The sequence below is a fragment of the Pempheris klunzingeri genome, chromosome 8 (assembly GCF_042242105.1).
Source record: "Pempheris klunzingeri isolate RE-2024b chromosome 8, fPemKlu1.hap1, whole genome shotgun sequence".
NCBI classification, from domain to species: Eukaryota; Metazoa; Chordata; class Actinopteri; order Acropomatiformes; family Pempheridae; genus Pempheris; species Pempheris klunzingeri.
Genome location: NC_092019.1, coordinates 16,078,770 through 16,105,784, shown reverse-complemented (window position 1 = coordinate 16,105,784; position 27,015 = coordinate 16,078,770). Strand labels below are relative to the sequence as shown.

Genomic DNA, 27,015 nt, shown 5'->3' with positions numbered 1-27,015 from the left:
AGTGTGTAAATGTAATTGATTTCACACTCAGGTCAATGGTTTTACAGCTACAAGAGAAAAGCACACAGATTCACTCTGGTTAGCTTTTCATCTCTGTTTCAGTTCTTTTTTTCCTTGAACCCTGCTTTGACTTTTGCTGCCGGCATGTCTATTAATAACACTGTTTGTCTCCAGTTAATATGAATTTTATTTCATTTACTGAATAAAAGTCTTACAACAATAATATACAGCCCACATCAGTGTGTGGTTGATATAAAAAACTATAAACTATCCATCAATCACTTCATACATACTTCATTTATGCAAAAGTACATTTTAGGGCAAAGCAAGTCAGTTCATTCACAATAAAGTCAGAGAGCTTTTTAATCACAACAACTTCAAAATTAGATTACAGTGAGGGCACGTGAGTGGACGATGATAGTCACATATTTATTTTGCACTCTTACACACTCTTACATAAACAATGTTGCTGACTGGGCACTAAATTGTTATTAGACCCCTCCCACCACACTAGTTCTAATCATCTAATCAATAAAGCTCTTTCTCTTGACAGACAGAGTGGCTAGCAAATGAGCCTGATTGTCAGGATAGATCAATAGGCTGATTGACATGTCAGATGGATGAATGAATATACTCCAATCAGGTGTATTGATCTCAGAGGCCAAACCTAACCTGATGGCACTGTGATAAGTGATGATGCCAGCACTTCAGTGTAAGGGCATCCCATGAAGAGAATAGAAACCTCTCCACACACTTCAAATATCCAATGATATTATGATATGATATTATGATCATAATATCTGACTGACTATGGGCCAAGGGATGGTTTTCCTATAACTGCAAATACACTCTGTAGGGCTTGTGTGAATCTGTGTGTTTTTTAGATTTTAGATTGGAAAAAAGGTGATTGAACAATGGTTATTTAAATGTGTGACGCTGACCACTAGGTAGCGCATGAAATAGATACAAACATACACTTATCAAGGTAGTACACAGGACAATTCAAAGCAGCATATCTTGGAATATGTGTGTATACACATGTATTTAAGTATACTTGTATGATAAGTTCATGTGTGTGTCTGTGTGCATTTGTGCATAAATGTGTAATGCATGTCCCTGCGCATGTGTGTTTATGTTCCAGTGGGTTTCTTTGTCCTTTACGCATGTTCAGTGTGGCCTGGGCACAGGATGCTGCAGGGTCATGTGCTCTGCTCCAGTGAAAGGCAGTCTGTGTGTGCAGTAGTGATGGACCAGCTCAGGGATACTGGAGAAGACACAGCTACTCTGATCCAGGGTGAAGCCCAAGCCCTTAACGCTCTTAGTCTGGGCCACAATGATGTGCACACAACTCTGACTGGTCCTAAAGGAACAAAACGGAGCAAAAAACACACAAAATGATGATCTTTTGTCGGAAGACACAGGCTTGCAAGTAAAAGACACAGTTACAGTTCAGAATTATAAGATGCTGGAAACATATTATAGGTATCGTGAATAAAAAATGTGCTCTCTTATCTCCCCAAAAGAGGCTGCACATTTTCCGAGTTCAGTGGATGTGTAAATGGGGTTAATGATGTGGACTCAAATGAATGAGCAGCCTACAACAAATGTGCACCCAGGCGCATGCACACACACGCACACACGCATACACACACACACAGTTTGCACCACAGGATTTCAGTGTTATCCTAGAGAACCTGTTCTTGGCACGCTCATCGGTAGTGTCTGCTCTAGAAATGACACACATTCTCATGCATTAATGCCTCAGAGGATACCAATGCCAGTTACTGTTGCTCCTTTGTAATTCCTTAAAAAATAGCCAAACACAGGTTCAATCACTGTCAGTCAGTGGGCACCAACGCCTGAATATATTTTGCCAGTGAAATACACAAGATAAATGTGTGGTGCCCATTTTTAAATAGGACTGCATAGTGTGAAAAAAGACGAATGCATTATTAAAGACAATGTCAAAATTATTTTCAAGCAAACTGTCACCGTTGTAACTCAGCCAAAGAGACACTGAGATTGTGATGTAGCAAAAGAAAAGTGGATAAAAAATGGCGCTGTAAATGTTGCATTATATAGAGTGCATGAACTGTGTTCCACAATCACATTCTCAAATGAAATACACGTAGGCACATGTGCACACTCACTTCAGAGCGATGGAGTATTTGCTGGTTCCTGATTCACTGTCTCTCACCAGGAAGCTGGCTTCCCTGCAGCGCTGCAGCTGAGCCTCAGCCTGCTGCCGACTCACACTGCCGTGGTACCAGCTTGGAGAGGCGAGGGAGGGAGAGGGAGAGGGAGAGGGAGAGGGAGAGGGAGAGGGGGAGGGGGAGATGCAGAGAGAGACAGCAGATCATTGACATATAGCGCAGTGACATATGGAGATAAGTCAGATGTCAAGTTAATGATAGGTGATGATGATGAGAGAGAAAAAAAGAGAAAAAGACTGCCGGAGGAACTAAAAGCACAGACACCAACAATGATTAACTGTCGTCATAAATCAGACAGACAGATATATATTGTGGACTGAAGGAGTTAACAATGTCAGAGGTCAACTTGGGAGGCCAAAGAGATAAATAATATGGACAAACATAATGTATGTAGCTGTGCAAAGTGTCGAGGGAGGCCTGTCAGTACACAAGGTGGTGACAGTGGCCACAGGTTAAAGCCATGTATAAACTTGCTGTATGTGGCCTTGGTGCTCAGAGGCAGAACACATTGGCATTTAAACACAACACGAGAGGAACAAATCCTAACATGCTATGAGCATGTTCCACACATGTTCCACTTGAAAGGAAAGTACATGCTTAATGAGATAAAGAAAGAAGATTTACAGCTAAAATGAGTCTCTCCAGTCTAATCAAGCCTCACCTCAGGGGTGCACCTCCCTCTGGCATTTATCTTCAGCCTCCTTATCATGAAGGAAAGTTTCCCAGAGGGCGGCTGTTGGCTTACGCTCTCAGTAATAAATACAACATTTCACTTAAAGATTTCTTTAGAGCCAAGTGTAAAATATGTGTAAGATTTTGGCCAAGATTACTGGCAGCTCTTCACTGTATTTGACATTGTGAATCGCCAGACAAGATGTTGAAGGAAATCTGCTTGATTGCTTTACAACTTTTACTAAATTGGTTTTACAGCCCAAACTGTGGAGGGTGCTGTTCTTCCACAGCACACAGATGGTAAGGCAAAGGCCAAAAGACAAGAAAAGCAAAAAAGCTTATTTCAAAATGTGTATTCTTTACTGTCATTACAAATAAGCAGAGACAAGGGGACAGGGAGTTCCATGTAATCTGCAGAGTTTATGCGAAATGTGGCGTTAATTTTTGATAAGCACTAATAACACACAGACAGAAGACAAAGACGACCAAATGTCTCAACCCTCTTCCCATTTGTTTAATTCTTTAAATCCACTAATCCTGTTCAGGGTTGAGCGTTCAGTGGGTCACTAGGTAGTCAAAACACAACAATAACCAGGAAAATGAATGCTTTAGACTCTGTCCAGTGGGTATGGGTAAGAGTTTTTAATTCACCTGCCCTGCATGTCTTTGGACTGTGGCAGTTAACCGGAGCGCTGGAGGAAACTTGTGCAAACCAAGCTTGGATTTGAACCCAGAGCTAACTCCTTGTATGTTAATATTTACCAAATCAATTGTCATTTATGTGAAAGTATATGTGAATTTGTTGAAATCAATAAAATGTTTATTATAATTATCCCACGTTTTTTTACCTTTTTCTATTATTACCAGCATATTTTTCATTTCATATTCAGATTTTTTCTTCATCATTATTTGTGACTGCTTCTGAACTGTTTTTCAACTATTCCCTTTTTGACAATGTACTGCATCTTGTGTGTGTTATTATGTTTTTGAACATCATGTCAGGATTTGGTTTGTCACACTGTACATTGGCCACAGTGACGGTGGCACTACAAGGTTGAAATGTTTCCTGTTTCAGTACAATAAAGTTTGGGAGCAATAATCCAGTACTCAAGTGATTTTTTTCCCATTACTTCTTGCCTCCCTCCCTCCCTCCCTCGTCGTCTCTTTCCTTACCTCTGCTTCTCCAGCGGCAGGCTGGGGTCCACTTTGATTGCCTCCCCATCCAGTGGGGCACTGGGGGAGGTAGGAGACGGTGGGGAGAGTTTGTTAGGACTAGAAGAGGGGGAGAGTTTGAGGGTGGGGAAAGAAGGAGATGGGGGCGTGAGAGGGGAGAGTTTTAGAATAGGAGAGGAGGGAAAGGAGGGAGAGGAGGAGGAAGACGGAGAAGATGGTACAAGTATTTTATGGTTCCAGTTCTTCTGTCTCAGGGTGTGTTGTTGTTGCTGCTGCTGCTGCTGCTGCTGCTGCTGCTGCTGCTGGCGGCTGGAGGTGGATCCGTTCTCTTTACTAGGAGAACAATCCACTGCCTCAAACTGAGCTGAAGGAAGCAGGACAGACAATATCAACCTTTCATAATAAAATTCTATCAAAGCATGTCAGAGCTACCAAAGTAAACACATCTCTGGAAATTGATTCAGCAGGATTGTTTAGTTTCCTCTCTAAAGCAAACACAAAATTGTTGTGACATTACTGTACAAATAAAACTCATAGCATCCTTCCTCCACACCCTAAACCCCCACCTTTCCCATCATCCCTTTCACCCATTCTCTACCTGACAGCGCTCGAACAATGTCCTCCTTTCTCCACTCCCAGGGCAGTTCGTACTCTCCAGCGGGACGGACATCAGACTCTGGCCGCGTGACAGGGATCCACACCCCTTCACTGTCGCCTTCCAGCCCACCCTCATATGGCGTGTCGTAGATGTTTGGGGGCGTGGGCTTTCCCTCATCTCCTTTACCCTCTCTCTGGCCCCGGTCCAGCAGCACACACACTTTCAGGAGATCTTTGGAGCCCCGTCTACGAACCTCTGCAGTAGAATGGTCAAGTGATTAGATAACAGCATAATAGAAAAAGAATTTGTAAAGGATTCGCAACACATTCATCTGCTCTTGTTGAAATGTCTTCCTTTATTTTTGGATAAGTGTAATGCTTTGAATCCAAATTGGCTGTTTGTGTTTTTATAAATTTTTTTAAATGACTAAAGATACTTTATAATTAGACAAAGCAGTCATCAGCATAATGTCATATCTCTGTTTTTAGTAGATGGGCTGCCTTCTAGGCACATAGTTTCCCCTTTTATTTGACACGCATCAACCTATGTCAAAGAAATTCAAATACATAATATGACATACACAATACATAGTTTTTTTGTTTAAACCGTTTAAGAGAGATATTGATTCAACTGGCTGTGGTTTGTGGTGCTGTTGAACAGTTTTACATTACACAGAAGTACGTAAATAGGGTAAACAAAAAAGTATATAACATATATTCTATATATATAATACAATTCAGCAGCACCAGTCAATCTTCAAAATTACTATAAAGTTTAATCAACATCTCTCTAAAACTGCATAAATTAAAATGAAACATTATAACCTTCATGAAGGTACCATTATATGCAGGGCTGTTGTATTGGACTGAATTAGCTTTGGTTAGGTGTACCTCAGAAATAAAGTATTTCAAATGTAAAATACAGATTTTATCATTTAAAACTTCATTCATTTTCACTTAAATAGGCCAGTTTCCCAGCATTCATCTACATAACATTTCTGTCTTCTATTCACACAGATGTCTGACATTTGATGTAAATGTATGAGTCCCAATGAGCTATATCAGGTACTGAGGAAGTGACGAGGGAGAATGACAAAAGTATGACAAAACATTAAAATAAACTTTCTTATAGCACATTTTCATCACTTTATGAGTTAGATTGGTGCTTATTACCTTAAACTAAGGAGCATGCTTGTTTTAATTTCAGTAACACTGAAATGTAATGCATGGTATCCTCACTCATTTGATGGCTAATGTGTGTGTTACTGGGAAAGATGGATTAACAAAATCTGTCTGTCCAATGTGAGTTGCTCTTTAAAATACATTTGTTTTAAAAAGTCGTTAATTTGGGGGGAATTTCATTTGTTGTGTTTCTTTGCTGTCTGACAGGTAGCCTGTGTGTCTGCACTATTGTGTGACCAAACAATGGAGCTACAGGAAGAAAAGGTCAACACAACCGCTGATTGGCTGGCTGACCAGGCCACTTCCTGGCTGCTGGGAAGTGATTGGGCAAAACCAGGGGGGGACCTGCAGGTTTTAAGGAGGGGGGGGGGGGTCTTTCAATTCTCTTCACATAGGGTCCATAAAGTATTTTGTGTATGTATGTGTCTGTGTGTGGGGGGAGGGGGCACTGGGGGCAACTTCCTATCAAGAGAATGGGGCAAAGGAAACAGAGGCAGGAGACAGGAAGTTGGAAGAGGAAGCTGCACCCATTATCCCTGCACAACACTGTTCCTATGGCAACCGCCAGCAGGGTGGGAAGTCAGCAGAGAGACTGAGGGTCTAGTTTGGCTCGAAGTCCCTTTAAAATAGCCCTTTAGTAAGAATAAGACATGGTATTAGCGCAGAGAAACTTAGCTGAGATGTGAGTGTTTCGTGGCTTGCATAAGATTCACTTTACCTATCACAGACGATACACAAAGAGTGCTACAAGGTAAATTAATGTGCTTATGATGTTAGCAGTCCACTCACTTATTTCAAAAAGTGAGTGGATGATGATGATCAGTATCAGACCTGTCAAATCTCAAACAAACTCTTTCAACTGAGCATCACGACACATTTTATATTCCAAATCCAGTGATTCTGCAGAGAATCAAAGCTTTCCATAGTGTAACTGTAGTTTACGGGATAAACGATGACCCTCACCTGTGATGATGACCTGGGCATCATAGGGCTCCATGTACCCATCATTCACTCCTGCTCTCTCAGCCTCTCTCTGCTCCTTGGTTTTCTCTGCATCGAAAGGATCCGCGTAGTCCTCCAGGATAATCAGCTGTGAGAAGGAAAAGACCCGTCAGAAAGCACAATGCCGGGCTGCTGTATCTATTGAGAGGTCGCATTTACCTGGAGACGCCAGAACAGGCAGGGGAAAAGGGATTTGATACAGTGTGTGTGTGTGTGTGTGTGTGTGTGTGTGTGTGTGTGTAGTGTTTATGACTGAGTGACATGTAATGGTGTGACAAGCAGATATACTTGAGCAAAGAGGTCAGCTCATTGTGTTTGCCCGTTTGATCTGACACAATGTAGTGAAACTGCATTGTGTTCTTTTGAGACTGATGGAAACTGAATACAGGGTTATGTGCTGAGGTGGGGAAGGAAAACACAAAGGAAAGTAATGACTTCAGGCACACAATGAAATGTTTTCAAGTTTTTGTGCACTCTACAGTAAATTGACTCTTCATTATGTTGCTATAATCTCCTCTGCATGCCTGGTTTTGTTTGATTATAAATAAATAGCAGATGAAATATGAACATCTAAAAGTGTTACATGGGGTTTGCATTAGCTGTGGAAACATCTCTAGAAGTCACTCACCGTTGTTTTAATGTCAGATCTTCCCTTTTCGTTATCGGGCTGCTTCTGTCCACTAATTCCGTTGAGTTTGGGGGTCTTGTCTTGTTTGTCCACTTTGATCATCCTGCTCATGTACGCTTGTGCCAAACTGGAGGTCCTAACCTGACGGTTCTCATCTGAAGTCCCGGTCTCGACCTTGGAGTTTTTGCGACCTTTTCCATTTGTGAGACTATCCCAGACTGTCCCACCACCAGAACCGGCGTTGTTACGACCCAATTCTGTAGCCGAATTTTTCCTGTTTCTCCCTGCCAATAAACCCCCCACTCCTCCATCTTTGCGCTGGTTTCCTTTCAGACTGTCACGAGAAAACGAGGGTTTGGGTCGAGTTTGAGGACCAGATTCAGAGGCCGAACGGACCCTTTCGTTGCCGTTCTTCAGGTTGATTGGGAAATCTCTGAACCATTTTGCCATGGCTGTCAAGGTATTAACAATTCTCGCAGATCTAAAAGTTAACAAGTGAGTTGTCTTTTATTCGTTCTCGCATTAGCTCAAACTAAATTTGAACCGTGCGCAACAGCTTTACGCACAGATATTTTACGCACACGTCGGTACTGTAGTCTGAAATTACAAGAATCTCCCAGCCATCAAATTTAGAGAGCCCAAGTCATGGTGTTAAACTGTTTTCTAGTGTCTGAAACTCCCTGACAGCTCCTGGTTCGTCTTGGAAGGCATTGGCCAGTGTTGCTGTCACCCTGCACCTGCAGTAACAACTATCCCTGTAGTTTGAAAAGTAGCTTCTGGAGAGCGTAAACTCGAAAGAACTCGAAGTTTTTCTTTGAACCCAGTGAAGATCCCATTCCCGGAGCGTGAGATGGTGCGTCCAGTCTGTCGACCAGAAGAAGTGATGCGATGGAGAGGAAAGTTATGTGCAGACTGTGGGATGTGGCTGGATTTGTGGGGAGGGGCTGAGTGTGCGGGACGGGGAAGGGATTTTACTGTAATGAATTCAATGGATACACAACTGAGACTTTATCAGTAGTTGGTCTAATGCCAATGAAAGTCTTTCAATAAGAAACGTGTAGGACAGCTCTGTAATTTGGAGACATCTGCAGTGATTGATCACTGAAGTCTGAAGAGTTATCCTTTATCCAAATTTCCTTTTATCTTTATCTTTTATTAAGGGTCAAAGGTTAGAAAGTTTAAAAAAGGGTATAATAGCAGACATAACTAAATACGCCACAAAGACAGAATTCAATTTATGAAATCAAGGGGGAAAAAAAGTAAGACAGATCATATAAAACATTTTATCATAAAAACTAGATAAATTGCATCTTAAAACAGCTCAAAAACCCACTCACGTGAATAAAGTATGTGTAAGGTAACACTACTTCTACTGGAGTAGGATATTTAGGTATTTTCAAGTGTTGCTAATTTTTGTGTGTTAGTGGAGGTCATGTAACAGATTGTAAAAGCTTTCTGCCAAGGAGGATGCTGCTAAACTTCCAGCTGGTAGATAGTTGCGCCATCTACTGTTCTATTGGAGAAACAAACAAATGAATGCACCAGTCTGTAATCACCTAAATCCATCACTGATCCTGGAAATTCTTGTGTATCTGGGTCACACCGGTAGTAGTTTTGGTTGGTTTCATCTGCAGTACAAACAGGGAGCTCCCGTTTTAAGGGACAGGCCCATATAAAGTGGTCCAGCACAATGGATGACTGACGTAGAGAATTCACCAATAGCAAACGTAGCTGATATCTATAGTCCCGCCCACATGAGCGCGATGGTCCAATCACAGCTCTCCATCCGACGAGGCTGGGCGGGACGGTTACATCCCCGACAAAGGTAACAGGTTGCTGTCGCCGTATGATGAACTTGTTGCTGATAAGTTTGTATCGTAATTGTCCCTCCATCCGCCGCTCGGTGTGGACTCTGATGAATGTCTGAAAATATTTGAATTATCATCGACTTACGCAAAGGAAAGTGTCAAAGAGGAGCAGAGGAGAAACTTCAGAGAAAGAGGTAACTTTACGCTTGGTTTTGGGCTGCACATAGCCAGACAGCTAAACCAGAAACACACGACCTGTCACACAGTTATTTGCTCTCTGTGGGAGGGTTTTCATCCTTTGTGGCGCTCATTTCTCCATTAAAGTTAGTTGTGTGATCATTTCTTACAGTACTGTGGCTATGGGGTGCTTCAGTTAGCCGGTTTAGCTCGGTAGCTAACGTTAGTTGGATGTGATAGGAAGGGACCAGTGCTGCCAGCTAACATTACTCAGGATAAGTTATGAGTTTTCATGGCAATTAAATGCCAATATATATGCGAGAGATGTCTGCAAGTACTCTCAGGGTGACCGGACGTCTCTGCAAGTAAAATGTAAGACTTATTAAGCAGTTTAATGCCATATTAAAAGCTGTAAAACAAGTATGATTTCTATGCATATGCTGCGTGTCTGCCCTGTGCTACCAGGGGGATTTGTCACTGGAAAAACTGTGCGCTGACAAACAAACAGTTTCACCTCTGAGACAGTGTTAAAGGCTCCTACATGGCTACATGCGACCACATTTCAAATCGTTAAAGGTCCTAAATCTATGCAACATATTAATATTTTTTTTAAAAGCCATGCATGTTTTCTATGCAAACAAACCAGGAACAGGTTTATAATTCAGAGATGCTCCTCAAGATGAAGCCTGAGTCAGATGAAACTGATGATGGCTGCAAGAAAGAAGTCCAGATTATAGTTTTGAAGTTCAGTAATTATAGCATTGAATGTGCTAAGACGTCTGCTGTGCTGACACAGTTTCTGGTAGTACTTTTTAATTCTGGGCAGGGTGGTGGAGGGAAGTCCAATGTCACAGGTACAAATACTCAAGTCTGCAGATGAAATCCCATGAATCAACCTGTCTCTCTCTCTCACACACTCACACACTCACACACACAGATACAACTCTCAGCAGATGTAAGTGAGAAGGACATAGTGATACAAGTGTCTGGAATGTGGAGAAAGGGAAGGGCGTATTTATGTGCCCCTAATATGGTGTCATTTGTGTACTATTTGGTAACACCAAAGTCTCTCTTTGTTATGCCAATGAAGTTCTTCGGATTTGAAAAGGGGAATAAATGGCTGTTTGTTAGAGTGTGAAAGAGGACCGGTGGCAGGTTTGGAGAGAGATTGACCGCTGGAGAGAGGAAGAGGGCTTGGTATAATGTCAAGAATGTAATGGAGAGGGAGAATACCCTGAGGACTGAGTGGCTGCCTGCCCTCAAAGGACACAGAAGACATAAGCGAGTGTTTTGTCAATCACTGGTACTTACACACACTCACCCGTCTCTATTTTTCAGGTTATGTCTATAAAACTTAATGAGTTACCTGGAAGAAGTGGGCTAAACTGCTGTTTTACAGCATGTCCTTGCTGGCTTTATACAATGTTGTATACTAATGCTGAAACAGTTCAGGAATTGATAAGTCGATCAACTAAAATCAGTTGACAACAATTTTAGTAATTCTTTAAGTTCCTCAAATGTGTGAATGAGCCTCTAAAATCATTTTAAATTGAATTTGAGCGTTAATGGTCATTATTGACCTTGAAAACAGTAGTTTGACGTAAAAACTCAAAGTCCATTTACTATCTTTTACTGGTGCTCATCTCACTTAGTCATCCTCAGCAGATGCAAGATCAGCCAGTCAGCTTGGAAAATGTTAGCAGATATAAGCCTTGTCCAAATTCTTAATTCTTTCCAAAAACACAGTATGTATTGAAAATTACTTACTGTTAGTATATACAGTTCTGTATTTAGGATGGACAGGTTTGTATATTATATCAAACACAGCACATTTACAGGTCAGTTGGCATCCAGGGTGTTTTACCCACTTGGAATAATGTTTTGACTTAAATAACGTCTCCTCTCTTGCTGTATCAGTTGTAAGCCTGGCCTCAGATGATCTGATCACATGAACCGCGCTGACTCGCTTGAGTCAGCAGAGGCACTTTCATGACTCCACATACTGCTGTTGTTTCATTTCTCTCCACACCCGCTCTAATCTCCTAATTATATTTTCCATTCCATCTCGGATCTTAACAGGGAAGCAGCTCCATTTCAATTTACTGTGCAAGAATTCAATTTCAGGCCAGAGGCCTGCAGGGTAACTTGACTGGCAGCATTATCCAAAAGCATCAAATGCACTCCTTGCTGGGCAAGCAAGCCTGAAAAAGCTGGTCTGTTGTTAAAGTCACATCCTGTTAGTGTTCCAAGTGTGTGTTAGAGACCTCTGCCTGAGAGCCTGTGGCCAGCTAAAAATACTAGTGCTGCAACTAATGATGATTTTTTTTTAATTATCGATTTATCTTTCTATTAATGCTTAAAATCACTTGTTTTGTTTGTCTGACAGAAAGATAATCAGTTTACTATCACATAAGATTAAAAGTAGCGACAAATCCTCAGAAACGAGAAGCTGAAACTTGAGAAATATTCCAATTTAATCACTAATTGATTGATTGAGGAGCATGTCAGCTCTACAGGACATATAGAGTCGTACACAGTATTTCGTTTAAATCAAGAAATCAATGATATTAGGTTTGACAGATTGTTAATTTCACCACATGCATGGTGCAACAAATGGAATACAGAAGAAGTTGTTTGATATCCTACTGGCAGTATGGAAAAGGATGTTTATTTTAGAGATGTGTGGAGAGAAAATAGCTTAGGGGGTAAAAAAGAGGGAGGGAGTATTGGGACAAAAATGTTTGTGTCGAAACAAACTTGTTGTAATTAGATAGACAGTGTGCGGGAGGGAATGAAAGAGCACGGGAATCATTTTGGCATTCTCAGGATTACTGCCCTAATTTTCTGCCCCACATCCGCTGGACAATAGGATGGGTTCCCCCTCACTCATGTCCCTCCTGGAGCTGTGATTGCAGTTTTCGTCAGTGACATGAAAAAAGAGGTATAATGAGAGAAAAAGTATTGTTGCTACCACACATTCACATTTAGTTTGGGACAATTAGACTCCACAGATCTCCCTGGTTCAGATCAGCATTTCACATGAAATCAATGGACATTGTCTCCTGTGGTCCTCATACGGTGTCTCAGTGAAGCGTTTGTCAGTGCATGACACGTTTGCTCGACCTTGCTGTGGAGACCGTGGGTCGCAGACTTTCATGCTCGACTGCACAAATGTGTTGTGACATGGTGCTTCCTCTGTGGTTCCCAAGGGGTGGATAAAAAATCGACTAACTGTGCACGTCTGATGAGCAGGTCTGTCTGTGGACAATGCTTACGCACCATAAGCTCACAGATAGCCTCAAAGGTCATTCATGTCATGTTGCTTTGCTCACTGCCAGCCCAGACATTTTCATTGGCCGTCACTTCACACCCACCTTCACAGCAGGAACATTTAGGTTTATCCGTCTTGGTTCACTTTGATGACAGTATCTTATTTTGCTCTTCTTCACAATGGCTATGGGCTGCATTATACAGCTTCCAAAATCTGTATGGAAATATAAAAACGTGTGTATAGGCGTTTAATAATGTATATGTGCAAAACAGAGTTCTCTATTTGATGGTTACTTTTGTTGTCGGTCCTTTGTGTGTATTTGGGGGGAGGGTTGTGCACGGGAACAGCCCGACTTTGGGTTTTTATCACACAAGGCACTGATAAGAGAAGAAAAGCAGTGTTTTTTTTTTCTCTCCATTTCTCTCTCACTTCACCCTCCCTTCTTAGTCTCCCAGCCCACTTTCTGTCTCTCACCTTGGAAAGCTGTGGAGAGGAAGTAAAAGGTGCGGAGGTCAGGAGGGAGTGTTGTAATAGATTTTAAGTTAGTTCAATGAACCATATTAGTTTAATGCCATGGGTATAAGATCTCATCATATTACATCAACCAGTAGATGTAATACCAGGGTTGTTTAGATCACTACAGATTATTGCGTGTACTGAATAAGGCTGGCAGTGACTTAGAACTAAATCTTGACATACAGTAGGTCAGAATAGTTGACACAGTCTTGGCAAGAGACATAGTTTCAGAATTATTCATTAAGACTTATCAGAGTATAGAAAAAGGGAGGATTAGGGAGTCAAGAAAAACTGAAAATGTTGAGAAATTACAGAGCACAAGAATGAAAACGTCTTTGGTACCTGTCTGTATCCAAGCTGTCAACTTTTTATTGAGGGAAATAGGTTTAGTATCTGGCTGGGAAACTTCCAAAAGTTTGAAAGGCGTAGTCGGTCCTTACAAGGGGAAAGTGATCTGTGGGTGTGTGCTTTCAGGTTAATGACTAATGGAGTGCACTGAGGTCAAAGTCCATACAAGCAGTTTAGAGGCAGAAAGTAGGTGTTCCTGCCTGTGAATCTGTGGTCCTGTATTTGTTCAAAGCCAGGCTGTGTGTCTGTGTATGTCCAACAAGGGTTAGACATTTCAGGGTTGCATGCCAATGAATGTCCACGTTTTCTTTGTTTTATTTGGTAATTTGGGGGGAAAGCTGTGGTATGTTAACCTGGCTATTGATTGTCTTATAGAAGTCTTTTTCCCTCTCTGCATCCTTTAACCCTTTATAGGGCACTCATTGAAATACTTAAAAATTAAAAATTTCAACCTTAAACCATTACTGGTGGTCATTACAAGACTTTTTTACTTTTGTGAGTTTTTCAAAACAAAATTCAATTTTATGGCGAAAATCAAGGTCAGTGAAGTTACCATATATGCTTTCTTGCCGGTCTGTCATGTAGCCTGATTGATTGTTACCAAATATGTCCCTTGCTGGATATTGTGAGTATTCCCCGACTTTTGCTGGAGTTGTTAGGCCTATATCATGGACTAAATATAAAAAAAAGTTTTATGCAGTTTTATACCGTCTATGGCTGATACTGATAATGATGTATCAACTGTTTTTTTTAACAGATAAACAATCTTACATCCAAGATACAAGATCCAAGATGATTAGCAGAACATTTCTTAGTGAAAAAATAAACTTGCAATTGCTGTCTGGCTGACAAACTATTTAATAGTAGTCCAAATTTTTGATCCTTGCTGGCTATCATATGCCAATATACCTATACACATACCTTAACCAAACCCCGAAAACACAAAACAATCTTTTTGTTGTTTTGGGGTAAATATGCAGAAATTACTTTCTTGCTATAATATCATCGTACAGTGATGTAACTCTAACCATGATGCAGATTTAAGAATAACCAAGTATTGTACTTTATTTTGTTCTGCTATGTCAGTGTGTGAATAGCAGCGTTTTATGGGCTGACTGTAGCTCAGGTGGAAGGGCAGGCAGTCCATTAATTGTAGGGTTGGTAAACTACGTGTTGTAGTGCTCCTGTGCAAACCTGCACCTCAAATTCTGTGCATGTGTAGAAAAAAAGTGGCTGTGGACAAAAGCAACTCCCAAATAAATGTGGTGTAATATGAAACTGGTTATAGAAATACTAGACAAAAGCAGATATGTAGCTGTTGCTGTTGGTTTGGTGCAGAAAACTAGACAAAATATAACCACATCCTTTGCTTTATCCTTTTGCTCTGTTACCAGCATGAGCACTCAATCTTCAGGTCAGAAGACCCCAGTGGACTACGGTGTCCAGATCCGCTTCATCAATGACCTCTATGACACTGGCGGGGGGCAGCCTGTGTCCCAACCCAAGACCAAGACTCCCACCTCCAAATATGGTGTGGCGGTGAGGGTGCAGGGTATTGCTGGCCAGCCGTATGTTGTCCTGAAGGATGGAGAGAAAGGAGACTCATATGGGGTCCAGCTCAGGACCCAGTACCCCTCTGGTTACAGCAGCCTTCCCCGGAGGAGAGAGAAAGCAGAGTCAGGAACACAGGGGGCAGACACAGGAGGAGGAGGAGGAGGAGGAGGAGGAGGGCAGGGAGGTGCACTACGTCGGGCCCAGTCCCATGGCTCACTACTGGACAGGGATGGAGAGGGGGGGCCCGGCAATGAGGATTTTCAGCTGTCAAGGCCACCAGGGGATGGGAAGTCTGGTAGTTATGGGAATCTGGATGGAGGAATTGGAGCACGGGGGGAGAGAGAGCAGGTTCAGCGTGGTGGTGGTAGAGAGGGGGACACGGAAAGGAAAGTGTGGGACAGCTCTTACAAAGCAGGGCTCAATGGATCAATCAAGTCAGTGAGGAGCAGTCAGTCCCCCCCTGATCCTCCGCAACAAACAAATGAGCTTCACTCTAATCAGAGACAGAGTCCTGTCAGCAGAATAATAAACAGGTTTGATGGTGGTAACAACGGAGGCCAACATAGAGGACTCTCTCCTGCACAACAAGATCCCAGAACTACATCTCCACTCCCTACCCCCAACCCCTACACCTCACCTCCGTCCTCAACTCACAGCAGCCTGGGACGCAGCCAGGGAGCTGTCACCAAATTTCCTGGGCACTCCACTAATCATTGGACTTCACAAGGGAGATATGCTGCTGTGGAGACACCACAGGCCAGTCTGACTGAGGTACACGTAAGAATAAAATATTCAATGGTTAGCCATTACAGCAGATATTTAATGAGCTCCATGCAACATTGCAAGAGTAGTTTTCTGATCTATGTCTCAAGGTGACTCCTGACCTTTTGCTGGACCAGGGTCAGAGTGCAGAGATGAGCAGTGAGGAGGAGCAGGTCATGCAGACTATATACAACATCCTGAGACAAGGGTATGGCTTAGCATGTTGAGGTTTTATATCGTTGTGTTTTTTTTTTATATAGTCATAATAAAATGGCAGTAAATGGTTACATTCATATAAATGTGTTACATTTGACTATTTTCACCTTCCTTCAGGACGAGCGAGAGTGATGTTGTCATCAAGCACAAAGTCAAGGTCATCTTTCAAAAGATTCAGAATTTAAAGGTTTGTCCTTTGAAAATATCAGATTCTGTGGGGGGTTGTTCCTGCACGGGTTTATTTATCACATCAAGAAATAGCATGAGCAAACGGCTTACATGTATGTACTCGTATATCTTTTTCCAACAGCCCAAAGAAAGACCCCAGGAAGAGTGGATGAGGGAAAAGATGGAGCTTGAAAGAAAGATAACTGAACTACAAACTGCCCTGCAGGAGGAGAGAAGGGTAAGCAAAGCAGAAAGATGTGATGGCATAAAGATTTTTTTTTTACATTGATAACTGTGTGAGTGCTTAAAAGGCTATTAGCAGTGCTGAAATGTTTCACCATACTTTTCCCTAGTGGATAAGACACAGCATAAAATAGAATAACAGCTTATGTGTACTTATTATTTTGCTTGTAATGCAGTTAACTTCCATTGCATGCCCAGAATATACTAAAACATTTTCCTGTTTTTTCCATTTTAAGCCTCATACCCCACATTAAGGTGTTTTGCAATGCCCAACATAAGGTAGAGGAGAAAGACATGCAGAGAATGTGTTCCTTTGAGTTTTTGGTTGTTACTGTAGTTTTGGTGCCTTGGATGACCCTCCAAATCTCCCTTAATTCACTTTGCTGATTAGAACTGCCTGCCATCAGAGGATGTTATCATTCGGTGTAACCTGTCACTTTAAATCAGCTCTAATTACATGGTGCACATCCAGTGCCACACATAAACCCTCATCCAAGTCTCCTTGAAGTGGGAACACCAGCCATCAAGTGAGGGAAATAGCTGTTGTTTGGTTGAGAGTAGGAAACAGTCCTCAGAGTTTTCATGTCTTTTTAACTAATCTAACCATGAGGACTGGGGGTTCCTTGGAGTGTGCTTCAGATTAATCCTCAGATTAATCCTTAAAGCCTTCTGGGCTAGTCAAAGGTGCATGCACACAGTAATCTAACTTCAATAATGACTCATTATATGTTGGCTTAAGGAAGGTGGGCAGGTCTTAATCTTTAATAGCTCCTAAGAACTTAATCCCTTATGCATATTGATCGGTGGGTAAATGCAAGCCCACTTTAACATTTCCTTAAAGGTCATTGTTTATGCTGCCAGAGCTACCTGATGTCTTATGTTTCACTGCTCTCATTTATTCATCATGTCTGCTCCTGTGTAGGACTCGGTTAGCAATTCTGATCCTGCTCTGAAAGCTGAGCTGGAGACCTGTCTGGATGAAAATCTGCAGCTCCAGGAGACACTGGACAGGAAGAAGAAAGAATTAAATGAAACACAATCAGAGTGAGTGCACAACAGCACACACACACACACACACAGACAGACAGAGGAAAGCAGGAAGGGGCATGGTACCATTGTCTGTGAGTCTTGGTGGGCAGGAGTGAGAGGGGTGAATGACAAGCCCACTTTGTTTTCAAGCACATGCTCCTTACAAGCATTCACGAAACAAGCAGTTACTGTAAGTTATTCACAAGACAAATAGCTCTACCATAGCCTTGTGAATTCAGATCATTCAGTACAGTGTGTGTCCTCTTTTCCTCTCAGGCTGACTCAGCTGCGTATGGATAGGGAGAACGCAGAGGCACGGGTCAGAGAAATGGAGGACCAGCTGGCTGAGTTTCAGGATGAACTGAGAAGAGAGAATGGCAACAAGACGGTATCACAGAAACATAATCGCACGAACACATCCACACAGACCCCGCTACTGGATTTTTTACGAATAATCTGAGACTCAAGCCTAGACTAAATGGCTTCTTAAGACAGAAATGTATCATATAGCCTGGTAAAAGTGAGTAGCTAAAAGCAGGATTAGCTGTTAAGCAGCATTGTGTATTTGTGCTTGTGTAAACATTGTACTGTGCAAATGGTGTGTTGAGAGGCCAAATGTATCAAGTTGATACAGTTTGTTCCGTGTGTGCAGGACCTGATGTCTTGTCAGGCACAGCTGATGGAGGTGTGCCAGCTGAAACAGAGGCTGGAGGAGACGCTAAGACAGAGAGAGAGGGAGCTAACGGCTCTGAAAGGAGCTCTAAAGGAAGAGGTGGCCACACATGACAAAGAGATCGAGACGCTCCGAGAGCAGTACAGCGCTGACATGGAGAAGCTCCGCAGCAGCATGGAGCAGGTGTCCCAAGTGTGTACACAAACACAGTAGCCACCTCAGCATCGCTCACATTTGACATCAATAAGACTATGTAGAGAAAACACCTTCTTTTCCATCTTTTTTCCTTTGCAGTGACAAGATTTGTTAAGATTTACTCCATTTTCTTATTGAGAGCGATTTAAAAGAGCCAGCTTGTTGAGCACCTGTGTCTCACTCAGGGATATTTTCACTGGATACACGCGTTGAGATCAAATCTCAGCCCTACAGATTTAGTTTCACAGTATACATAATTAAATACATTTAATTCTGGATGGATGAATTCACACACATTTTATTACTTAAATTCAAATTCATTTTTATTTCATTCATTTTATTACTTAAATTCATTTTCAAGTCCACTCCCAGTTATTTCTATACCACTCACATTCACAGTAACTTGTTATGTACATAGGCATATAAACAGCCAAGTACCAACCACCAAGTACTATGATGAAAGCCGAAACTCCTCTGATAAGAGCTTAAGGATAAGAACATAAGAGCGTGTGAGGAGAAGCACGTCACTCTGTAGCAGAATGTCCCTTACAATTTTTTGTCATTATGCGGCTTGATCCCGCATAATGATTTATGTCTGTGAAATGGTTGGGTCATAATCAAACATGCTGTCAATTGTTCTGTCCTCTTTTTCAGTCTCACGCAGGGATCGAGGCAGAGCGGTTGCGTGTAAATGCATCAGTTCGCTCGCTACAGCAGCAGTTGGAAGACTGTAGAGACGAAAGTAGCCACTGGATGGAGCAGTTTCACGCCACCAGAGACGAACTTCGAACAGCTAAACAAGAGTGAGTCTATTCTAATACGCCCTATTGCTCAAGTGTATTCATGATTACCTACGTGGATTTGGGATTTCCAATGTCCAACCTGGACCTGGATTTTGTCACCGTCTTTTCATGGTTTCTCTTTACACCTGCTGTACTACTAATGTGTGTCCATCTCTTCTCTTTCATTCTACCTGGTCAATGTTTCTCCCCCTCTCTCTCAGAGAGCCACCCAGCAGCCCTGAAACACCGTGAGAGTCACTAATTGAACAGAATTTGTGTTTAGATGTGCAAACCTGTAGATGTGTTTAGCTGTGCTAACAATTGTCTGACTGTAGATCTAAGGCCATCCACATTTACAGCCCTAATTCATGACTGTCTACAGTGTCTACATGATCCAAGCTTGAATATGTACCATCAGCCCTCAAGTACATGGGTCCTAATGGGAATATGGGCCATATTTAGTACTGTGGTTGGGCAGAAATGTTGCTGAACCCCAGTCACGATGTGGAGCTTCAGGGCATGACATATTTACATGTCACTGTTTCCTTCTTTGTGATTTCTTTAGAGTGAAACACTGTTTGGAAAACAAAACTATTAAGATACAGAGGAGTAGTGTGGATGATCTTAAATTTCTGTGTTTAGCAAAGAATATATTCTAGACTTGTCTCCTGTGAATATGTCTGACTGTTATGTAGTAACAGGGAATGCTGATTTATTTCTTATTGTTTGAAACAATAATAACTAATTTTTTCATTGACTACATCAAAGTAAATTAAGTTCACTTGTCACCATTCACCTTTACAATCTAACTGCTTCTGAGCTGGACTTAACAATACTTTTGTCTCGTACAGTTTGTTTAGATAAACTGAATTTTATCTGCATTTTTAGCCTCCTGCAAGCCCGTCTGGAAAAAGAGGAATTTGAGGAGGAAATAAAGGAGCTCAGAGAGAAAGTGAGCACCATGAAACAACAGATACCGGACCCTAGCCACACACAGACTCTCAACCAGGTGCAGCAAAGATACACTCAATCCCACATGATCACTGATCAACAGGTGACCTGATTTGTTGAACAAAAATGAATCAATTTAACTGTCAGATTGTTCATATTTCTGTTCAGGAGCTTCAGCGATACAATGCTGATCTACAGAAGGCCAAGTCTGAAGTGGAGAAGCAGAGGACGGAGTCTGACAAGAAGGTCATGGAGATCATCTCGCTAAAAAAATCTCACCAGAACCAGGAGGCCGAACTGAAGTATGAGATTGACAGGCTAAAGGACCAATTACAGAGGACCAGAGAGGATTTTGTCAAGGCACAGGAAAAAAACAAACGGGTTAGTTAAATCTTGTGAGGGGCTAAAGCACCCAGAGCGGATTATTTCAATTTTAGCAAGTTTATAATGATGTGAATAAAACAAATTACCTTGCTAGCACAAAAAAGTGTGGTTATATGTGTGTGGTAGTTTAATGCTGATTAGGATGATGATATTTGCATGTAAACGACTAGTTTGTCTAGAAATTCTCATTCTTAATCTCCATCATTTTTGTATTTTTCGTCAACATCATTAACTTGCCCTCCTGCCTATAGCTCCCAGACCCGGCCATCATCTCAGAGCTGGAGAAGAAGCTTGATGAGACACGCAGTGAAGCCAGCCAGCTCAAAGACAAACTCTCACTAGCTGAGGAGGAACTGGAGGCCAGAAAAACACGTCTCAGTAGAGCTCAGATGGATGTGTTGTCACTCCAAGATGCCCAGCAGGAGCAGGAGGAGGCCAACACGCGTCTCAAAGAGAAACTCTCACGGTTAGAGGTATGTCGCATCCTCTCGCACACCACGGCACAGACCATCAGTGTGTGAGATTCCTTGAAAGCCGGAGATGCATTTAAGGATGACTGGAAATCCTCTGCGGTTTCCTCAGGTTCAGCTGCAGACCAACGCCACAGAGAGCTCAGAGGCAGAGCTCGCCCTCCACACTGAGGTGAGAGGGCTGAGATCTGAGCTTGAAGAGGCCAAGAGAAAAGCCTCCAGAATGAGCCAGGCGCACCGTGAACTTAGCTTGCATCTGGAGGATATGGAGAAAGAAAAGGAGACATTCAAACAGACCATCAACCAGCTGGAAGATAACAAACGACAGCAGGAGAGAGCTCTGGAGAAACTCAACAAGGAGGTAAGAGGGAGAGATCCTCTTTATACCTTTGCTAACAAATGAAAACTTCTGCAGCTTGGAGCACCCAACTGCTCATAACAGGATTCACAGCACAAAAAAATCACCCTCTTTGTTTATTCCCTTCTCCCTCCTGGTCTCCCTGTCAGTATGAGTCTCTGACCGTGTCCTCAAGAGAGGAGACGCAGGCTCTCAGGGTTCAACTGGAGGAGCAGCGAGAGAGAGCACGCAAGGAAATGCAGGAGGTGCATCGTCATGGAAGCGACGCTCAGAGTGAACTGGAAAGAAGTCACACAAATCTAAGGCGACTGGAGGAAGAAGTGTGTGTTTTTGTTTTGATTGTTTGCCTGCATGCTTACTCGGCCTGGTTGTTTTTATTATGAAAATGATGTCAGCTCCTCATGTTTTCAACAGTTTTGACACATAATATTTATGGCGCATGCTTGACTGATTGTATTCATGTGTCTGTGTGATATAACATGCAAAACCACACAATGATGAACACTCAGTCTGGCATTACTGGTGCTAATATTATGATAAATCTAACTAGATGTCACGACAGAAGAGGGAGCATCTGCTTGTATGTGAGGAGAGAGACAACCACCAGCTGGACAAAGAGCTTCTCACAAACAGACTGCGCCACCTTGAGGGAGAGCTGGAGGCGAGCAAAAACGGCCACAATGAGAAAACCAGGGAAATTCGTATCCTGGAGGTAACGTATAAGCATCTGCTTGCCTCATGGTTTGGCAGAATAAGCCATGACTACAGGGCTCACTGCTGTTAATAGTTCTGCTCTGCATACATTGCTAGTATAACAATTGTGATTCCTGTTTTAAGTGTAACAACTGACCTGATATTCCCCTGTGGGATAACTGTAGGTTTGTGCAGACTGTTAAGCCTTTGAGAAATGAGATCTTGATATCACTCATTGAAATACTTAGAAATTCAAAATTTCTTTCTTCTTTACTGGTGGTCATTACAAGACATTTTTACTTTTGTGAGTTTTTATCAATTTTATGGTGAAAATCAAGGTCAATGAAGTTACCATATGGTTTCTTGCCGGTCCGTCATGTAGCCTGATTGTCGCTGATTGGCTTGGAGAAATCTCGTAGTTCTGCTGCCTCATGGTGAGGCAAGGGGCTGCATTTTGAACTCCCACTTAAGTTACCAAATATGGTCCCTTGCCTGATAAAGGGTTAACTTGTGACGTTGTTGTCCCACAGCTCAACTCAGTAACACTAAATTGCACTATAATTGTAATTGCACTATTTTATAATTTTTGTCTTATTTTTTTTTAATAATTATGGTTTATAAATAACCATATGTTATATGTGACATACAACATTTTATTTAACATTTGTTGCTATTCTCTAGTGTGCAATTATTGGTTGTCTATGAAATGTGTATGTTCACACCTTTTTGAAAAAGAAAAAAAAAAGACAGAGTACATATTTTGGGACATGTTTCTGCACATTTTTTACTTTCAGCATCTGAACATAGAATGTGGCTTGTTCACTCGTTTAACACTCTATTGTTATTAGGAAGTACAGATCAAGAGTATTCACATGCTTAGTGCCATCAAATCTCTCACTAGGGCTAATCCAGTACACACGGTCTCCCCTCTGAGCATCTAGTAAATTTGAATCTCTTGCTTCTGTCAGGACAAGCTGAAGCGTGTGGAGTTGGAGCTGGAGGAGGAGAAAAGCAGCGTGGAGATGATGACAGACCGAGTGGCCAGGAGCAGAGACCAGATAGATCAGCTCCGCTCTGAGCTCATGCAGGAGAGATCCTCCAAACAGGACCTGGAGCTGGACAAGAACGCCATGGAGAGACATGTACATACACACACACACACACACACACACACACACATCCCATTTGACATTTGTGATCATCAGCAACAGAAATCTTCAACCTGCCAAAATACACTTGTACTCAGAATACAGCATTTAGGTGAAAATCCACAACTTACCCACCCTGAACCACCAGTTACGTGCATTCTGGGTATTGACCTGCTGATTGTTTGTCCCCCCCAGCTGAAGGAACTGAGGAGCCGAGTGGCTGACATGGAGGGCCAGTCTCGCTCCACAGCAGGAATCTCCCAGCTGGAGAACAAGATCCAGGAGCTGGAAGATCGTCTGCGGAGTGAGGAAAGGTACAGTGCAACAGATAGAAAACATGCTGCAGTCCAGTAGGTCTTCGTTCTGGTTCTGTCACACTTGATGTACAACTGAATATCAAATATAACCATATCACTCAAATGTTATTTTATTTGGTGGGTGGGTACTGTTAGTTGGTTACCTTTTTGGTTGTGATCCCAGTTTAGGTTTTCTACATTAGACATGTGCCAGTTTATCTTAATTATGAAAGAGAGTTACATTTAAAAATTTGAATTATAGAAGCCATACTAACATCAATTTTGGTGCTGTTTGACCCATTTTCTGAAATTCATTTAACATTCCTGCCTCTCGAGAGGGCTTAGAAATTCTGCTTTTTTCCTACTGACTCTCTGCTTCACATTAATACAGTTACATATACACCTGAGAGTCCAGTTAAACCAGACTTTAACCCCTGGCTGCAGAGCCTCTTCATTGGAGCAATTAGGTGGCATATGTATGGCCCAATTCGGCGGTAGTTGAGATGTGGAGAGTATTACTCATTAACATGCCTATTTGTCTTATGCTCTGTTGTTCTCTTGTATATGTAAAGAGAGAAAAACTCTGTGTTGGCTTCTCAACGACGTCTGGAGAGGAAACTAAAAGAACTCAACATGACGCTGGATGAGGAGAGACAAACGCACACTGAGCAGAGAGACCAGGTATACACAGCCACTTCTTATGTCAGTATTTCAACTCACTCAGAGACGTAGGAATATATCAACATTAAAGTACGCTTCAACCTTATCTTGCGTTGCAGCTTGCTCTGAGAGTGAAAGCTCTAAAGAGGCAGGTGGACGAAGGAGAGACAGAGCTGGAAAGGATAGATGGACTGAGGAGAAAGGCTCAGAGAGACATGGAGGAACAGATGGAGCTCAAAGAGGCCTTGCAGGGCAGGGTCACAGCACTGGAGACTGAGCTCAAGTAAGCATTTCCTTTCTTTTGTCTCCAGTTTTGTTTCTCATCCAAATTGTTAATCGCTGCGTGAGCTTTTGGTAATGATTATGCAAGACACTTCCTGGCAGCCAGATTATCACAGCAATGCATACGAGTGAGTAAGAGAGACAGACACCATCTCCTCCTTCTTATGTCAACGAATGAGCAAAACTGCATGTAAATGACAGTATTATCTATGAAGCCAGATTTCGTAGCTGTTACAGACACTTGGTAGTGATTCATACAACCTCCCTGAGGTGCATAATTTCACAGTGTGTCGTGCGTAAAACAAATCAGCAGCCACCCACATGTGAAAAGGTATTTCATTAGACTAAAATGGCACATTACTCATGTCCCTCGGGGGAAATTATATTCCAAGCACTAGTTACATGGAAATCCATGTTGTTCCCTTATGTTGCCACTAGAGGGAGCACTATGATCCCATGGCAGGGCTAACACTGTCTAACAGCTTAAACACAATAACAGTGTGTTTTAAAAAAGCAGTGATAACAGCGATGACACTGATATTATCAATGATGATTACGTATCACAGGAGAAAGACACATTCAGCCATGCGCCCAGCTTTGGATTCATCAGCCCTCAGCTCAGATGACGACGACAGCCTGTATGATCCCTCAACCATCACCTCCATCCTCACCGAGAGCAACCTCCAGACCAGCTCGTGTTAAAACGGCACTTAGGGACAGGGAGGGAAGCGTAGGTTAGCTGCTGTGTAGACTGGGAGTAAAGCCAAGAGACACAGCAGACAGCGAGGGAGGGGAACAAGGACCTGGGATGTAAACGACAAATTGTAGAGGTCAGTATGGGAATGATTTTCCACACCCGCGTCAATGGAAGGAAACAAAACATCCTCTGCATTTCAGGGAATTTCCTTCAGTCTGCAATGCACATGGATGTAATCCACTGGCAGTTGGAAACACTACATTGCATTCATGCAATAAACGCATACACAAGGTACTCCAACATATAAATGTCACTACTGCTCAAAGTCAGTAACTAGATTGCATGTAGAGAAATTAAGGTAGGAAATACCTCTTTTTTTTTTTTTTTTGGTACAAATTCAGTATTCAGTATATGAAACTATTTCAGGGATGAGAATATGAGTCAAGCACTTATGGTACCAAGTCTGGTTGAGACTTGATAATTAAAAATACTCTTCATTTCTTAGTAGACAGTTTACCTGTTTGACTTAAGTTTTCTCTGGAGCACAGCCGTCAACTGACTGAACTCGTGAATTCAGCCTGCACCAATATCCGGTACAACTAATGAAAAGCATTGACCAAACACTGACTTTCAGCACATGCACGATTGCCACAAGTGAAAGAGAAACTTTGAGAAACTTTATAAATCTTATGCTGGTTTTCTGAACATTAATTCACCAAACCAAATCTAATGGTTTAAGTTCTGCAAAAGATTCTTATTGAAGGAAATCTTTGTTTACATGAAACAAAATATGTTTTCTCAATACAATACTAGGATAGTTTGGGTTTATTCCACCGTCCAGTCTTTAATGGCACAATGTTACACAGTCCAGTTACACAGATTATTAAAGTATGACACTACTAGCATCTGTAATTCATTCTCTTAGACGAGGACACTATGAAAGGCGACAAATGTCATAGAAACCTTGTGTTGGTGTAAAGGTTTAGAGTAGTTTTGCTCGTGTCTGACAGGGTAAGACTTAATTCACCGTATCTGAAGCAGTTTCCTGGTAAGTAAGTAAGTACAACAGACTTTTGGGTTTGTGGTTTATGACTTTGAGGACAAGGAGGTCTCTGCTCACAAAATCCCTGTCCTCTGTCAGAATATGTATAAATGTAATTTTCCACTTTTATTCTAAAAGAATGGCCAAAATATCTGCCTGATACTGAGATGAAGTTTATTTGTAGAAGCTGCACAATTCCTATGCATTCCCTTTATAGCAAGTCACTTAAATATATTTTCGTCATTTCATTACGATGCCTTAAAATTGTTTAAAAAAATAAATTTGTAATTCCTGTCTGATTTTTGTAACATGTTTGTATTTAACATTTGTAGATTTTTTTTTTTTTGTTGTTGATACAGTTTGAACAATCAATTGGAGTTATAATTGTATTACATTTTGCCACAATGTAATGTTTCTTCTTATATTTTCAGTGAAACTGGAAAATGATACTTACTGTGATTTGTTAGTTGTTAAAGAATGTAGATACTGTAACTGACTGCAAAAAAAACAAAATCACACTGTAGCTTTACTTCACAAAATAGATCTTTTTCTATTGCATATGAATTTAGCAACAATAAAGCTGTTAAGTTGATTTGGTTTATGTTTATTGACACATTCATGGACGTATAATTCGCTCATTGTTTGAGTCAGATATAATTGGCTTTCTGCCCACTAAAGTGTAAAGTTGCAGCAGGCATGACTCCACCATGCCAATACATTTCTGAGCAGTGAGGAATTTCTGAGGAAGATCGTTTTGCTACAATAGAAAACTTGTTGGAAGATGTCAATAAACTTTTAATCCAGATAAAATAGTTTAAAGAAAAT

The 27,015-nt window shown here is 41.7% G+C and overlaps 2 protein-coding genes across 5 annotated transcripts; one reads left to right on the top strand and one right to left on the bottom strand.

The window, feature by feature from the left end:
- Positions 1–216: 216 nt before the first annotated feature.
- Positions 217–8,329, bottom strand: she (Src homology 2 domain containing E). 2 transcript variants are annotated; one of them, XM_070835185.1, is made up of 6 exons: positions 7,468–8,329; positions 6,801–6,927; positions 4,657–4,911; positions 4,059–4,422; positions 2,151–2,270; positions 217–1,360 (listed from the first exon to the last, which is right to left on the bottom strand). In XM_070835185.1, exons 1-6 carry the CDS (start codon positions 7,915–7,917, stop codon positions 1,168–1,170), a joined length of 1,509 nt encoding a protein of 502 aa, XP_070691286.1. In that variant the 5' UTR covers positions 7,918–8,329; the 3' UTR covers positions 217–1,167. The 2 variants fall into 2 exon arrangements, with proteins under 2 accessions (XP_070691286.1, XP_070691287.1); XM_070835186.1 differs by having other exon boundaries at positions 1,184–1,360; positions 2,198–2,270.
- Positions 8,330–9,311: 982 nt separating this feature from the next.
- On the top strand, positions 9,312–26,772 carry LOC139205252 (cingulin). Of its 3 annotated transcripts, none has more exons than XM_070835417.1 (20): positions 9,312–9,469; positions 14,982–15,912; positions 16,041–16,111; positions 16,237–16,306; positions 16,430–16,525; positions 17,453–17,574; positions 17,836–17,947; positions 18,212–18,424; positions 19,082–19,230; positions 20,098–20,218; positions 20,329–20,541; positions 20,796–21,017; positions 21,127–21,375; positions 21,522–21,692; positions 21,923–22,084; positions 23,034–23,207; positions 23,409–23,527; positions 24,082–24,190; positions 24,289–24,452; positions 25,018–26,772. In XM_070835417.1, exons 2-20 carry the CDS (start codon positions 14,983–14,985, stop codon positions 25,151–25,153), a joined length of 3,603 nt encoding a protein of 1,200 aa, XP_070691518.1. In that variant the 5' UTR covers positions 9,312–9,469; position 14,982; the 3' UTR covers positions 25,154–26,772. The 3 variants fall into 3 exon arrangements, with proteins under 3 accessions (XP_070691518.1, XP_070691517.1, XP_070691516.1); XM_070835416.1 differs by having other exon boundaries at positions 16,014–16,111; XM_070835415.1 differs by having other exon boundaries at positions 15,993–16,111.
- The last annotated feature ends 243 nt before the right edge of the window (positions 26,773–27,015 follow it).